This window comes from Diorhabda sublineata, chromosome 1 (genome assembly GCF_026230105.1).
Source record: "Diorhabda sublineata isolate icDioSubl1.1 chromosome 1, icDioSubl1.1, whole genome shotgun sequence".
NCBI lineage: Eukaryota > Metazoa > Arthropoda > Insecta > Coleoptera > Chrysomelidae > Diorhabda > Diorhabda sublineata.
The window spans coordinates 28400327-28417495 of record NC_079474.1 but is presented as its reverse complement, the minus strand read 5'-3'; the positions used below and the strand labels follow the sequence as shown (position 1 = coordinate 28417495).

The following is a 17169-nucleotide window of genomic DNA, read 5'->3' as shown; positions in this document are numbered from 1 at the left end:
CTGCGATATATTTGAAAAAATATAACTTAACAATTCTCCCTCGTAAAACAGATTTATATTTAATGTACACAAAGATTCTAATCATTTTCTCGAAAATATAGCATCAAATCTAAAAATATAATAGTCAACAATCAGTAAGAATACGAAGGTTAGGAAATCCTCTCATTTTTATGTCCGTCGATATTCGCTTACGACACGCATCTTCCATCTTTCTCTTTCTTCTCTCCAATGCGCTTGCTACTTCAGTTTCCACCGCATTCAGTCAGTCGATCGTAGCACGCCGTGCCGGTTAGTTACATGTATTTCCTTTACGTCACTTTAGCCGGGATGCGGCGTCTTGACATATGTTTTAAATTTTCGTAAAAAAATTGTTGAACTTTTTTAACTTGTTAAATTTTCGCATTGTTCTATTGTGACGTTACGATTTGTTTCCAAAACATTTGAATATTGATTTCGTTTTATTTGCCGGAGTTGTAAAACAATCAGCTGATAGAAGGGTGGGATTTTTAAATAATTTGGTAATTTAGTGAAAGTTTAGTTTTGTACCTATAATGTCGGATCCTTATGATTTCAATCATGAGTTGCGGAACGTGCCTTGGGTATGTTATTCAATTTTTCTTAACATTTCATCGCTACGGTCGATATATACAGATCAAGAAAAAAACCTACTTCTATGTAAAACAGAATATATTAAAACGAAATTTTTCAGAAGTATTATAAACCAATATCATTCCTATCATTTCAGTTATTTGAATTTGAATCCTTGTACCCAAATTAAATAAAACTATGTCTATACGCTACGTATTTCATATAGATCTCTTATAGCCCTATATTTTGTGGGAAGTCCTACTTTCCATCCTTATTTATTCACAATTTGTTACATATTTTCATTTCTTTTTGTCTAATTCCATCTTTCCATCCATTTGTTAGTCTCCTTGGAAAATTTTTCTTGTCCGGTCTCCATTCTATATTTTCCCGCATCGGCTAGCTTTTTCTATTCTTTTAATTCCATATCGTAACCTTTTTGATTCGATTCCATTTTCTAATAAATTATCAATTTCATAGTTAGTGAGTCCTTATTTCCTACTTTCAGTATCCTATGAATTTTCTTTATGAGTTTTCTTTCATATATCCTTAGTTGTTCTTCGTCCATGTTTGTTAGCCTAATAATTTCTACCGCGTATGGCACTACTGGTATTACTCCAGTCATGTAGACTCTCTTAATTTAGTGACTGCTTCACTTAGCATTATAGTTTTATACTTAACATGTGCCCCATATCCTGCATGAATTTTTTTGTTACCAATCAAGTAAACTATTCCGAAGCTAGTGTCTTTTATTTTAACTGTTCTTGGTTTGTGAACTTCCTTTTTTTAAGGAAGATTATTTTCTAACTCTTTGGTTTCACAATTTCGGTGCAATATTCTCTTCTTGTTACATCTCCAGCTATAATTTTTGTCTGTTAAACTCCATTTTCTTTCATGGTTCGTTGTGCGATGGAAAGAACTTTTGTTTTGTGTGTGTTTTGGTATTCAAATCAAGCAATGACCTTATCGAACGAAGAGGATGAATATAACTAATACCAATTATTTAGTTTTGATAAACAGAAAAAGGACTATAGTTTTCAGCAAAAGGCTCACTTGGGAAATATTCTTGCCTATTGATTTATTTACATTGGTCTATGTTATTGCAGTCACCACTTCTGAGTTTAATCTATAATCTGTGCATTCGTTGCAAACTTAGAGTACTTAGATAAAAAAAAGTGAAATATAAGGAACTAGTAGTATTTTATTTTACAAGTTTATAATTTGAACTGATATGTACAATTATTTTTAATTGGTTATTTGAGGCTTCTAATCTACTCTTTCTAATTTTCAGGTAATTTTCACAATTAATTTCAACCCATTCATTTATTTTGTAGATTTTAGCGTTCGAAGTATGAATTTTCATTCCAATCTGTCGCTGCAAGCGATATTTATTATCAAAACTATGAAATATATTTTGAGATAGAAACTTTTTGATATTAACAACTTACTATCACGCTATTTTTCATTTATGCATAATGAAATCCTGAGAAAACTTTTGCTATTATCATTTATTACACCCTAGAATTTAAAACGTCTGATAGTTATTAATAAATCATATTCAAAAAAGAAAATTATTTAATAAAACGAAGCTTTTTACTCTAGTGGTGGGTTTGTTTCACTGTTACTTTCAATTCCCAGTTTTAACTATTACTGTGATTCCTTAACAAGTCTCAATTGGGATTTTCACTACTAGTTCCTAGCCAAAAACACGTGATTAAATCAAGGAGCTGGTTTTATGATAAGTTTCAACTTTTATCAATACCTCAAATTTATAACGCAAAATAATAACATTAACAATTTTAAATGAATCTTGAAAATAATTTTATATTCCTAAGGTTCTGTTATGTGGTTTTTCCTTGTACTATTTTGATATAAGAACATCAAAATTTTTGTGGTAGATGCATGATGTAAAGACTACAAGAACTGAGAATTCGCTCCTAAAGAGATGCGCAGAACGAGTCGAAAATCGAGCCCCCGGGAAGAACACACCTTGTAGTCTTTTCATCATGGGTAGATATTATCACTCAGTTAATTTCTTCTTTCAGTTTCGATTATGCCAGACTTAGAAAAAAGCTTTTCACAAGCTTCACAACAAAAATATTTTTGAAATATAGCTATTATGTGAGGGTATTGCAGCCCTTCAGTCGCTATAAAAGAGAGTTGCATTTTCTGTCAAAGTTGCCAGTCTTTAACTACTTTTTCGTTCATAGGGCTTCCATCATTTTCTTCAAGAGCCGTACTTTTCTCTTGAATCGAACTTTAGTGTTTATACGGATCACCATTCCAATTTTTATTTTTTGATGATGAAGATTTGGTTGTTCTCATAAGTCCAAATATCTCTTTCACACCTTCTAATTGAGCAATCTAACGAATTGTCAATTTCCATTTAAAAATAACAGGGATAAACACTTTTGCCATAAGTTTCTGTGTGATCTGTGAAATTATTTGTTGAATTTTAGACCTTATTTTCATTTTTATTGCGAAATGGCTTCTTATAGAGTATCTTCTTGAAAAAATGCGGAAATTCCCCTCGGAAACATGTTGCGCTTATTATAGGTATGGAGTAAATATAGTCTGAAACACTAAAGCACTTTTCGTCTAATTGAAAGGGGTTAACTCCATCTAAAGTTTGTCCTTGTACCTTTCAGCTGCCACTGGATTATCACTTTGCAACCTTAAAACTCATGTTTGATAAATTCGAACGCAACAGTGGAAATGGCTTTCTAAAAAAACTAAGTATTCTAAATTTTGTGATTTGCTTGAAAGTTTACTGACTAAAATAACTGCAAAAATACTCTGTTTACCTAAAACAGATCTCAAAACTATCTATAAAATCCTCTTAACACCTTAAAATAAAAAAAATAATACAAAACAACCGAACTACCGAAAAACCTAGAAAAGTTAACACGGATACATACGACAAAGTCGCTTTGTTGCCCCACGACCGTCATTTTGACGTACCTTAGCATGCGTAACTTCATTTTTCTCTTCAAAATAACATTCAGCATTCACAAATAGTCATAGGAGCATTTTAAAGTGGGATTGACGGTTGAAGTCCTTGCATATTTTTCTTCACTTACATTTTCTGTCATAGTAAAACATGATTTCAAAAATTGCATTACGAATAAGCCGTCTTCTATTCATATTGACTTGATGGAAAATCTTTATTCATGAGTGCAATTATTGTTTTCAAAGCCTATATAACCGAATAAAGTTAGACCCGTTTAAGTTCAAGTAACAGTTCCAACTGTGATTTTCATTCACTGTGAAAAAAACAGTTCTGTTTTTACCTGCAATCACTATTTTTCCATGACTATAGTCACAGTAAGATGATTTCCAAAATAACATTACCTAATAAGCCGTTTTTATGTTGACCTGAAGATGAAAGACCATTATTGAAAGACTCATGTAACAGAATTAAATTAAACCCGTCAAGTTCAATCCCATTAACATTTCTACATGTGATTTTCATTAACTGTGAAAAAAACTGTTCTGTTTTTACTTGCAATCACTATTTTTCCATGACTATAGTCACAGTAAGATGATTTCCAAAATAACATTACCTAATAAGCCGTTTTTATGTTGACCTGAAGATGAAAGGCCATTATTGAAAGACTCATGTAACAGAATTAAGTTAAACCCGTCAAGTTAAATCCCAGTAACATTTCTACATGTGATTTTCATTAACTGTGAAAAAAAACAGTTCTGTTTTTATTTGCAATCACTATTTTTCCATGACTATAGTCACAGTAAGATGATTTCCAAAATAACATTACCTAATAAGCCGTTTTTATGTTGACCTGAAGATGAAAGGCCATTATTGAAAGACTCATGTAACAGAATTAAGTTAAACCCGTCAAGTTAAATCCCAGTAACATTTCTACATGTGATTTTCATTAACTGTGAAAAAAACTGTTCTGTTTTTACTTGCAATCACTATTTTTCCATGACTATAGTCACAGTAAGATGATTTCCAAAATAACATTACCTAATAAACCGTTTTTATGTTGACCTGAAGATGAAAGACCATTATTGAAAGACTCATGTAACAGAATTAAGATAAACCCGTCAAGTTCAATCCCAGTAACATTTCTACATGTGATTTTCATTAACTGTGAAAAAAAACTGTTCTATTTTTACTTGCAATCACTATTTTTCCATGACTATAGTCACAGTAAGATGATTTCCAAAATAACATTACCTAATAAGCCGTTCTTATGTTGACCTGAAGATGAAAGACCATTATTGAAAGACTCATGTAACAGAATTAAGTTAAACCCGTCAAGTTCAATCCCAGTAACATTTCTACATGTGATTTTCATTAACTGTGAAAAAAAACTGTTCTGTTTTTACTTGCAATCACTATTTTTCCATGACTATAGTCACAGTAAGATGATTTCCAAAATAACATTACCTAATAAGCCGTTTTTATGTTGACCTGAAGATGAAAGACCATTATTGAAAGACTCATGTAACAGAATTAAGTTAAACCCGTCAAGTTTAATCCCAGTAACATTTCTACATGTGATTTTCATTATTTGTGAAAAAAACTGTTCTGTTTTTACCTGCAATCACTATTTTTCCATGACTATAGTCACAGTAAGATGATTTCCAAAATAACATTACCTAATAAGCCGTTTTTATGTTGACCTGAAGATGAAAGACCATTATTGAAAGACTCATGTAACAGAATTAAGTTAAACCCGTCAAGTTCAATCCCAGTAACATTTCTACATGTGATTTTCATTAACTGTGAAAAAAAACTGTTCTGTTTTTACTTGCAATCACTATTTTTCCATGACTATAGTCACAGTAAGATGATTTCCAAAATAACATTACCTAATAAGCCGTTTTTATGTTGACCTGAAGATGAAAGGCCATTATTGAAAGACTCATGTAACAGAATTAAGTTAAACCCGTCAAGTTAAATCCCAGTAACATTTCTACATGTGATTTTCATTAACTGTGAAAAAAAACTGTTCTGTTTTTACTTGCAATCACTATTTTTCCATGACTATAGTCACAGTAAGATGATTTCCAAAATAACATTACCTAATAAGCCGTTTTTATGTTGACCTGAAGATGAAAGGCCATTATTGAAAGACTCATGTAACAGAATTAAGTTAAACCCGTCAAGTTAAATCCCAGTAACATTTCTACATGTGATTTTCATTAACTGTGAAAAAAAACTGTTCTGTTTTTACTTGCAATCACTATTTTTCCATGACTATAGTCACAGTAAGATGATTTCCAAAATAACATTACCTAATAAGCCGTTTTTATGTTGACCTGAAGATGAAAGGCCATTATTGAAAGACTCATGTAACAGAATTAAGTTAAACCCGTCAAGTTGAATCCCAGTAACATTTCTACATGTGATTTTCATTAACTGTGAAAAAAAACTGTTCTGTTTTTACTTGCAATCACTATTTTTCCATGACTATAGTCACAGTAAGATGATTTCCAAAATAACATTACCTAATAAGCCGTTTTTATGTTGACCTGAAGATGAAAGGCCATTATTGAAAGACTCATGTAACAGAATTAAGTTAAACCCGTCAAGTTAAATCCCAGTAACATTTCTACATGTGATTTTCATTAACTGTGAAAAAAAACTGTTCTGTTTTTACTTGCAATCACTATTTTTCCATGACTATAGTCACAGTAAGATGATTTCCAAAATAACATTACCTAATAAGCCGTTTTTATGTTGACCTGAAGATGAAAGACCATTATTGAAAGACTCATGTAACAGAATTAAGTTAAAACCGTCAAGTTCAATCCCAGTAACATTTCTACATGTGATTTTCATTAACTGTGAAAAAAAACTGTTCTGTTTTTACTTGCAATCACTATTTTTTCATGACTATAGTCACAGTAAGATGATTTCCAAAATAACATTACCTAATAAGCCGTTTTTATGTTGACCTGAAGATGAAAGGCCATTATTGAAAGACTCATGTAACTGAATTAAGTTAAACCCGTCAAGTTAAATCCCAGTAACATTTCTACATGTGATTTTCATTAACTGTGAAAAAAAAACAGTTCTGTTTTTACTTGCAATCACTATTTTTCCATGACTATAGTCACAGTAAGATGATTTCCAAAATAACATTACCTAATAAGCCGTTTTTATGTTGACCTGAAGATGAAAGGCCATTATTGAAAGACTCATGTAACTGAATTAAGTTAAACCCGTCAAGTTAAATCCCAGTAACATTTCTACATGTGATTTCCATTAACTGTGAAAAAAAACTGTTCTGTTTTTACTTGCAATCACTATTTTTCCATGACTATAGTCACAGTAAGATGATTTCCAAAATAACATTACCTAATAAGCCGTTTTTATGTTGACCTGAAGATGAAAGACCATTATTGAAAGACTCATGTAACAGAATTAAGTTAAAACCGTCAAGTTCAATCCCAGTAACATTTCTACATGTGATTTTCATTAACTGTGAAAAAAAACAGTTCTGTTTTTACTTGCAATCACTATTTTTCCATGACTATAGTCACAGTAAGATGATTTCCAAAATAACATTACCTAATAAGCCGTTTTTATGTTGACCTGAAGATGAAAGGCCATTATTGAAAGACTCATGTAACTGAATTAAGTTAAACCCGTCAAGTTAAATCCCAGTAACATTTCTACATGTGATTTTCATTAACTGTGAAAAAAAACTGTTCTGTTTTTACTTGCAATCACTATTTTTCCATGACTATAGTCACAGTAAGATGATTTCCAAAATAACATTACCTAATAAGCCGTTTTTATGTTGACCTGAAGATGAAAGGCCATTATTGAAAGACTCATGTAACAGAATTAAGTTAAACCCGTCAAGTTGAATCCCAGTAACATTTCTACATGTGATTTTCATTAACTGTGAAAAAAAACTGTTCTGTTTTTACTTGCAATCACTATTTTTCCATGACTATAGTCACAGTAAGATGATTTCCAAAATAACATTACCTAATAAGCCGTTTTTATGTTGACCTGAAGATGAAAGGCCATTATTGAAAGACTCATGTAACAGAATTAAGTTAAACCCGTCAAGTTAAATCCCAGTAACATTTCTACATGTGATTTTCATTAACTGTGAAAAAAAACTGTTCTGTTTTTACTTGCAATCACTATTTTTCCATGACTATAGTCACAGTAAGATGATTTCCAAAATAACATTACCTAATAAGCCGTTTTTATGTTGACCTGAAGATGAAAGACCATTATTGAAAGACTCATGTAACAGAATTAAGTTAAAACCGTCAAGTTCAATCCCAGTAACATTTCTACATGTGATTTTCATTAACTGTGAAAAAAAACTGTTCTGTTTTTACTTGCAATCACTATTTTTTCATGACTATAGTCACAGTAAGATGATTTCCAAAATAACATTACCTAATAAGCCGTTTTTATGTTGACCTGAAGATGAAAGGCCATTATTGAAAGACTCATGTAACTGAATTAAGTTAAACCCGTCAAGTTAAATCCCAGTAACATTTCTACATGTGATTTTCATTAACTGTGAAAAAAAAACAGTTCTGTTTTTACTTGCAATCACTATTTTTCCATGACTATAGTCACAGTAAGATGATTTCCAAAATAACATTACCTAATAAGCCGTTTTTATGTTGACCTGAAGATGAAAGGCCATTATTGAAAGACTCATGTAACTGAATTAAGTTAAACCCGTCAAGTTAAATCCCAGTAACATTTCTACATGTGATTTCCATTAACTGTGAAAAAAAACTGTTCTGTTTTTACTTGCAATCACTATTTTTCCATGACTATAGTCACAGTAAGATGATTTCCAAAATAACATTACCTAATAAGCCGTTTTTATGTTGACCTGAAGATGAAAGACCATTATTGAAAGACTCATGTAACAGAATTAAGTTAAAACCGTCAAGTTCAATCCCAGTAACATTTCTACATGTGATTTTCATTAACTGTGAAAAAAAACAGTTCTGTTTTTACTTGCAATCACTATTTTTCCATGACTATAGTCACAGTAAGATGATTTCCAAAATAACATTACCTAATAAGCCGTTTTTATGTTGACCTGAAGATGAAAGGCCATTATTGAAAGACTCATGTAACTGAATTAAGTTAAACCCGTCAAGTTAAATCCCAGTAACATTTCTACATGTGATTTTCATTAACTGTGAAAAAAAACTGTTCTGTTTTTACTTGCAATCACTATTTTTTCATGACTATAGTCACAGTAAGATGATTTCCAAAATAACATTACCTAATAAGCCGTTTTTATGTTGACCTGAAGATGAAAGGCCATTATTGAAAGACTCATGTAACAGAATTAAGTTAAACCCGTCAAGTTGAATCCCAGTAACATTTCTACATGTGATTTTCATTAACTGTGAAAAAAAACTGTTCTGTTTTTACTTGCAATCACTATTTTTCCATGACTATAGTCACAGTAAGATGATTTCCAAAATAACATTACCTAATAAGCCGTTTTTATGTTGACCTGAAGATGAAAGGCCATTATTGAAAGACTCATGTAACAGAATTAAGTTAAACCCGTCAAGTTAAATCCCAGTAACATTTCTACATGTGATTTTCATTAACTGTGAAAAAAAACTGTTCTGTTTTTACTTGCAATCACTATTTTTCCATGACTATAGTCACAGTAAGATGATTTCCAAAATAACATTACCTAATAAGCCGTTTTTATGTTGACCTGAAGATGAAAGGCCATTATTGAAAGACTCATGTAACAGAATTAAGTTAAACCCGTCAAGTTGAATCCCAGTAACATTTCTACATGTGATTTTCATTAACTGTGAAAAAAAACTGTTCTGTTTTTACTTGCAATCACTATTTTTCCATGACTATAGTCACAGTAAGATGATTTCCAAAATAACATTACCTAATAAGCCGTTTTTATGTTGACCTGAAGATGAAAGGCCATTATTGAAAGACTCATGTAACAGAATTAAGTTAAACCCGTCAAGTTAAATCCCAGTAACATTTCTACATGTGATTTTCATTAACTGTGAAAAAAAACTGTTCTGTTTTTACTTGCAATCACTATTTTTCCATGACTATAGTCACAGTAAGATGATTTCCAAAATAACATTACCTAATAAGCCGTTTTTATGTTGACCTGAAGATGAAAGGCCATTATTGAAAGACTCATGTAACAGAATTAAGTTAAACCCGTCAAGTTGAATCCCAGTAACATTTCTACATGTGATTTTCATTAACTGTGAAAAAAAACTGTTCTGTTTTTACTTGCAATTACTATTTTTCCATGACTATAGTCACAGTAAGATGATTTCCAAAATAACATTACCTAATAAGCCGTTTTTATGTTGACCTGAAGATGAAAGGCCATTATTGAAAGACTCATGTAACAGAATTAAGTTAAACCCGTCAAGTTAAATCCCAGTAACATTTCTACATGTGATTTTCATTAACTGTGAAAAAAAACTGTTCTGTTTTTACTTGCAATTACTATTTTTCCATGACTATAGTCACAGTAAGATGATTTCCAAAATAACATTACCTAATAAGCCGTTTTTATGTTGACCTGAAGATGAAAGGCCATTATTGAAAGACTCATGTAACAGAATTAAGTTAAACCCGTCAAGTTAAATCCCAGTAACATTTCTACATGTGATTTTCATTAACTGTGAAAAAAAACTGTTCTGTTTTTACTTGCAATCACTATTTTTCCATGACTATAGTCACAGTAAGATGATTTCCAAAATAACATTACCTAATAAGCCGTTTTTATGTTGACCTGAAGATGAAAGGCCATTATTGAAAGACTCATGTAACTGAATTAAGTTAAACCCGTCAAGTTAAATCCCAGTAACATTTCTACATGTGATTTTCATTAACTGTGAAAAAGTAACAGCTTTGTTTTTACTTGCCACCACTATTTCTCCTTGACTTTATTCTACCAAAACATCAAATAAAGTAATCCGTGATAAAATCTAATAACGCAGCAGTGCCTAATAATGATCTTTACACTACATAAAACTGTACGTGCTTATTACTGTATCGTTAAAAAAGTGATTCGAAGGAATGTGATTAGTTAAATCGTTTCTTTCATGAAAAAAGTATTCTGAATCATTTAATGTGAAATACTTATAGAAATGACATTGAAGCCTAGATAGTATGTTTCCGAATTATATTCGCAAGCTATCTGATAACGGATTCCTCCAGAAACTTGTTAAAATCAATGGTAAAATACCAATAACACCAATCTACGAAAAACAAAACAAAACAATTTTAAAGAAAACAAAAGAAATAAACTCTCTTTTTGAAGTGAACACATTACGTTAAAACTTGTTTTTTAAATTTATTCAGTTTCTTAGATCTTAGATCCTTTTATACATTTATGTAGCTAAATTGTTTAGATTTTTTTTTATATTAACACGTGTCACAAATAAATTTCGGGTACATTTAGTGCGCTCGCGGTGCTAATAAAACATGTTCATGATTTAAAAACTTGTGTTCGTGGAGCACAGATTTTTAATTCCGAACGAATATATTCATCCTTTTTGTGATATTTACTATGAAATAACCTCTATCTGGTTTTCTACGTAATTGTGCTTAAAAAACTTAGTAGTTGACTTTATAGGTACTTACAAATATCAAGATTAAACCTTCGGTCAGTTAATTATATATGTACATTGTATTCTCCTAGCTAGTTTTGAATGAAAATTATAATTTTAGATGTACATAAATCGTTCGTGGAGGAATGTATGTTCCGAACATATTCTGAACAAAGCTTGCGCATTTGACACGTCCAAAAAATATTCAGAATACAATCGGAATGTGTGCAAATTATCTACCGCGAACGAAGCTAGTGTTTACAGCGATTTATCTTATTTAAATATGTATACAATAAATTTGTCCTTTGAGCCTTTTATCAAGGTTATAATAATTCGACTCGATCTTCAATAGTAATCGCTACTTCATTTTTATTACACTTTTACCACATTATTTTAAAACAGAATACAAAATATTATGTACTATATTAATCTTTACTCAAATGGTTAGCGAATTCGAAATGAAGCAATTAAAATGATGACTTCAACTAATTTTACTGATTTAATTGTATGTTTAGAAGGTGACTGCGTTGGTTGGAAATAAACACAGTTTTGATCTCACCATAAAAGAATTTCTAAATATGTTTGAATAATAATGAAAGATTTATATTTATAGACACCAGAGAACCACAAAAAATATTTATGTACTATTTATTTAGGCCTATTCTAAACACCAATGATATTTTGACCAACTAATGACCACTTTTTATAATAAAAAGCAACCTAATAATTAAAAGATCAGCGACCAAAATTCGTTACACAGCTCTATAATAGTTATTTACTCACTTTAAGTGAGTAAAGTAATACTTTTTACACGAGTAGCACGGTTTGGCAATTCCTAAGAGTGAAAAAAACTTACTTTACTCACGAGTTTTATACAAAATTTTTTCTGCGTCCGTAGACTTAAAAAAATTCGACAAAACTTTTATCAATTTTTATTTTGTAATAGTAATATTAAAAGTACAACTTTGAGCATTATTAATTTGAAGTGAAGAAGAAGTTACTATTGGTACTCGAATTGGCAACATTTAACGAGTGCAAAGAATTAACTATAGTTGTATTAGTACTTATTGGATTGTTAGTAGGATCGTGAATATTTACAATGTTGCTTGAAGTCGAACTAGTTGTTCCATTTTGTTTTTTATTGAGTCGTCTATGTAACCCTCCGCCTGTGTTGGATTTCCACCCACCGTGATTATTCAAATATTGTGGGTCGGTGGTTTTTATATTTTTTTTATCAATGTTTACCAAGTTTAAGCTATTGTCAGATATTTCACCAATAACAGTAAATCGACGTTGAACATGAGTTTTTGTATCAGGTACTGTGATAATTATAACATTTCCGGTATTATTAATATCGTTACATTTCATTTTATATAATTCCTCCCTCCGCAGAGCTCCTGCGATTCCGAATATTAAAGCAACCTGAAATATGTTACAAATAATATCTAAGCTTACATTGAAATTTTTTGCTATCATACCTTATGCATGAGATAATGATCGCCTGGAACTTACAACTGAAACTTAATTTCTTCACGGGCAAATGTTTTAGATTTTTTGGGTCTATAGCCAACTGACTTATTTTTCAAATATGCATTGAGTTTCGAGTATTTACTGATGTCTACGTCGTTATTTACCATTAGGGTGCCTCTCAGTTTTGAATAAGTCGACCAAAGTGTTGAAGACTTCCACATTTCAGATTTAGTTTCAATGTAAGCTAGTATATCTGTAAAGTAATAAAATTTATTTTTCCAGTCGCGATTAGGCATTTGCACGTAGAAAAATCACGTGAGCTCTACTCTCAGTCCTCTTACCCTATTAACACATAAAGCCTTTTCAAAAACTGAAATTTCGATAATCTATTAGTATGACAAACTCGTACGGAACGGAAAGAACGTTAAATTAAAAAAATTGTTTCCATGGTAACCAAATTTCTATTTTCAAGGTGAAAACACAACTTATCACTTTTTTGAATGTTAATAACTTCAATTGATTATTAATGACAAAGAAATAACAGAATCATTATTTTCACATAAAGATGTAATAACCAAATCTAATTGATTAGATTAAATCTTTTCTAATTTTTCCATGCCTTGCGTGAGCTTCTTATAGCTACAAATCGATTATATTATTATAGCACTATATAAAACATATTTAAATTATGTATTAGTTGGATAATACGGTATTATTGGATCCATTGGGTCTGATATCATTATGTAAATTTCAGATATCTTGAAGATTAAATTTATTCTGTGATAAGATAAGGAACTGTCTCACTTCTCGTTTTAATTATTATCAGTGTTATGTTATTAACCCAAATCAAAAGAATTTGAATAATTTTACCAAAGTTATTTCTAATTTTATCTCGTAATTTATTTATATGTACTATATATTGAAAACTCAAAAAAACATAAAAATATGACATATGAGCTTACTTGTATTGATTGTGACGCTGTTTCGATAGGACAGACATATCAGTATTCAGAAAGTAGATTAAGGAGTCATCAATATAATAAACATTAAAAACTATGAGATAATAAAGGTGCACTTAAATATAAAAATAAATAATACAAAGTGAATCACATTAAGTATATTTGGATAAGATAAACTGACTTCACAAAATAAATTTCACTATATAACATTTTCTTTGTAAATAAAATATTATAATATGTGAAGATTCCTATCCCTTAATTTAAACATGTCATAACTTGAGATTAATCTCTAATTTTAGAGTAAAATTGCTTTACATTCTTTTAATCATTCTCTATTTGTTTATTGACGATGCAGTACATTTTCATAATAAATAATATGGAGTGCGATAAATATTAAATTCGTGTATTGTTAAATTATTGGAAACAAAAGTTTGAAGCAACCGTGGCAGAAAGTGTGGGAAATTAAAGGGGATGACACAGTAAATGCGCGAACGTCACAGAGTTGATTTAATCATTTTAATATTGGAGATTTGACGCTTATAGATCAGTGACGTTCTGAGCGTGGAATATTGAGGTTGCAAGTGAAATAGTACAACTCCAACCTATCATAACTCGCCGATTATCGGACTCCCTTGGACCTTCTTTGACCTTCCCAAAGATGATCGTTTTATTAGTCGCATTGTTACTTGGATTACCAAAACAACCCGAATATAGAAAAACAGGGGTTAGATAAATGGTAATTACCAGAAAGTCTTTTTGTGTATCAGGTGGAATTATAAAGGTTTAGAGTATATCGAAATCATTCCAGATGATTGAGCTATCAATGCCGAGATATATAGTGGACAGCTGTTGTCTCCGTTACATGAACATCATGCCAAATTACATACCTCGAAAGTTACGCGGAATAAGATCAAAGAACTTGGTGGTATTGAGTTCCAACAACGTTCAGCATTTAATTCGGACCTAGCATCGTCAGATTATTATTTATTCAGATCCATGGTAATTATTTGCTTCTAAGCCCAAAGAATGGATTCACCAAGGTCTCAAAGAGATTGTTGAAGGTTATGGTTAAAAAAACCATAGAAACGTAACCTATATATATATATATATATATATATATATATATATATATATATATATATATATATATTAATTCTTTATGCAATTTCCACGGGCATTTTTCTTTTATCGCCTCACGTAATTTGAGAGCTAAAATGGCATAACAAGCACATGTGATTGTGGCATTATTTGGTAGGTAATTTACTAAAATTACATCTCCCGTATACCAAAATACAGTTACGTTGGGGGATAATATGAATGTTTCCAGTCTTTACTCTGCATTTGGGTCTCTACATCATATTGATAGATGAATGACTTATCTATTGTTAATAATCGTGTTAGAAAATGTTTTACTTGGTTTAAGATGTTACAAGGTATCCGTTTCTTAATAGTTGGAAATACATTGAAACTAATATCAGCCGTCTATTAATTGGCATACACTAATTTCTTATAGGAATTGTGTATATATGGTTTTGTGAGTCATTCACACTTTCTAAATAAAAATAAATTCATTTTGTGTTAATTTTGATAACAATATTGAATATATTCGACACAATAATTCAATTGTTCGTTATGGATTTTAGCTTTATGTGAAATTCCACTAATTTTCAAATGGTGTCAAGTGTCGACCTTAACTACAACACAATTATTCGATTTTGATAATACTATATTCAAGATATACCTACACATTTAACTGTAATTATTAATCATTCATGAAAGTATGTATTATGTTATCATCATTAACACCTAAGATTTTGTTAGTAATATTTTTTCCAGGAAACTCTTTTTTTATAATTTAATCATGTAAAATAAGCGATGATAAAATTGCTTTGCGTTTGAAAGTACGAGTATATATTATCTTTTGATATAATCACGTAACACGTAAAAGAGAAAAAACATGATTAACATCTAATATTTTTTTAACTAGTCTGTGTACTTGTCATATATTCAAATTCATTACCTAAATTATTATGAAATAATTGTTCCTAAGCTGTGGATTTGATTGTACCAGATAAGAATTCTGTATCTTGGAAACTGAGTCGTAGAGGCTTGTGGTGAGAAAATATTGCACCAAAGAAACCGCGAGAAAATTTTAAATGAATTATTGTTTGACGAACTTGATTAGAATTAGAGTGCCACAATAACTGTGGATACAACAGATCTCGCCCACTAATATAGAGGTTGAATGAAAAATCTTTATTGGATATAGTCTCTGAGGTAGGGTTTTGAGGACGACCTTGAGGTCAAGCACTCAGTTACAATACCAAATTGCGAAGTCTCTTTATTATCAAGGTAAAAGCGCTTCTGGACCCTTTCCCCCACTGACAAGGAAAGTTGAGGCTTTTGATTCCTTTGGCGAAAAAATAGCATCCAGTTTGGTCCGTAATATCCTTCCTAAGTAGGATTTGACTGAAGAAATTCCAGAAGCAGTAGGGGTGACAGTTTTTCTTCAGGCATCGCTTTCAATTTTTTCCTGATCGTTTGGACGCATCGCTCTGCCAAGCCGACGTCTAGTATCCTCACCTCCAGCCATTTGGATTTTGCATTAATGCAAATTAGAAAATAGTTCCTTCAAACTACCCAGCATAATACAAATGCATTCTTTCCTAATAAGCGCCAGGAACATCCCAGGTATTGAGGACAATTTTGGGAGGATTCTCTCTTTGCATAGCACAGTCAGCACAGATTTTGACTAGGTGTTCAATATCACGGTCAATTCCTTCCTAATAAACATAACGCCAAGCTATCTGTTTCATTTTGGAAATTGCTACATGGTAGCATGCAACTCACGCAGGATTGCTGGGCATATGGTTTGTGGGACTACGAAGCGGTCCTTCCTTAATAACATTCCATTGGAAATGGTGAACGGATAATCTTATGCAGTGTTCTGCAGTTTTTTCATCAAGGTTAGCAGATCAGGATGTTCCTGAGTTGGTATCTGTTGTATCTACAGTTATTGTGGTACTCCTGATTCCAATCAAGCTAAATATTTCCATCCGATTTTAACATGGAAGGGCGACACGAACGTGAATAATCTTCAACATCTTGTAAACGCTTAAATCAGTCATTGGCATACAATTCTTTCAAGAAATTATAATAGTTGTGGTTGTTCCAAGTTTTATGTGGAGTTTTGGTAAAGCTTCACGCTAAACCACTAACTAATTGATAGAATTTATTATTGGTCCAAAAAATAGAAAATAACGCCAAACAAGAATAATCACAAATAAAAAGGAGCTATCTACCAATAGATGCAAAGTTACTCTTAAAACCTCACATAAAAAATAAACGAGAACTAGATATTAGATACAAGAAAATGTTTTGGTTAGCGGGAAAAAAATCTGTCAATGTTTAATAAATTACAAATTACAAATAAACAAATCCTGAAACCGGTATGGACCTACTGGATCGAACTATGGTGATGTGAAAGCAACACTTAAACAATACTGATACCTCCATCGGGATCTGGAGGTAAACACTGTAAGGCATATAATTACTAAATTTGGCAAGAGTT

The 17169-nt window shown here is 31.1% G+C and overlaps 1 protein-coding gene across 48 annotated transcripts in view; it reads left to right on the top strand.

Annotated features, from left to right (window-relative positions):
- Positions 1–17169, top strand: part of LOC130446725 (microtubule-actin cross-linking factor 1) — a 300505-nt gene that overhangs the window by 212514 nt on the left and 70822 nt on the right. Inside the window, exon 1 of one of the 48 annotated variants that reach the window (XM_056783451.1) lies at positions 254–599. The exons of the other annotated variants lie outside the window; for them this stretch is intronic. Coding sequence (XP_056639429.1) covers positions 552–599 — 48 coding nt within the window. The 5' untranslated portion in view covers positions 254–551. Of the gene's footprint in view, positions 1–253; positions 600–17169 lie in introns of those variants that run through there. 48 annotated transcript variants of the gene reach the window in all.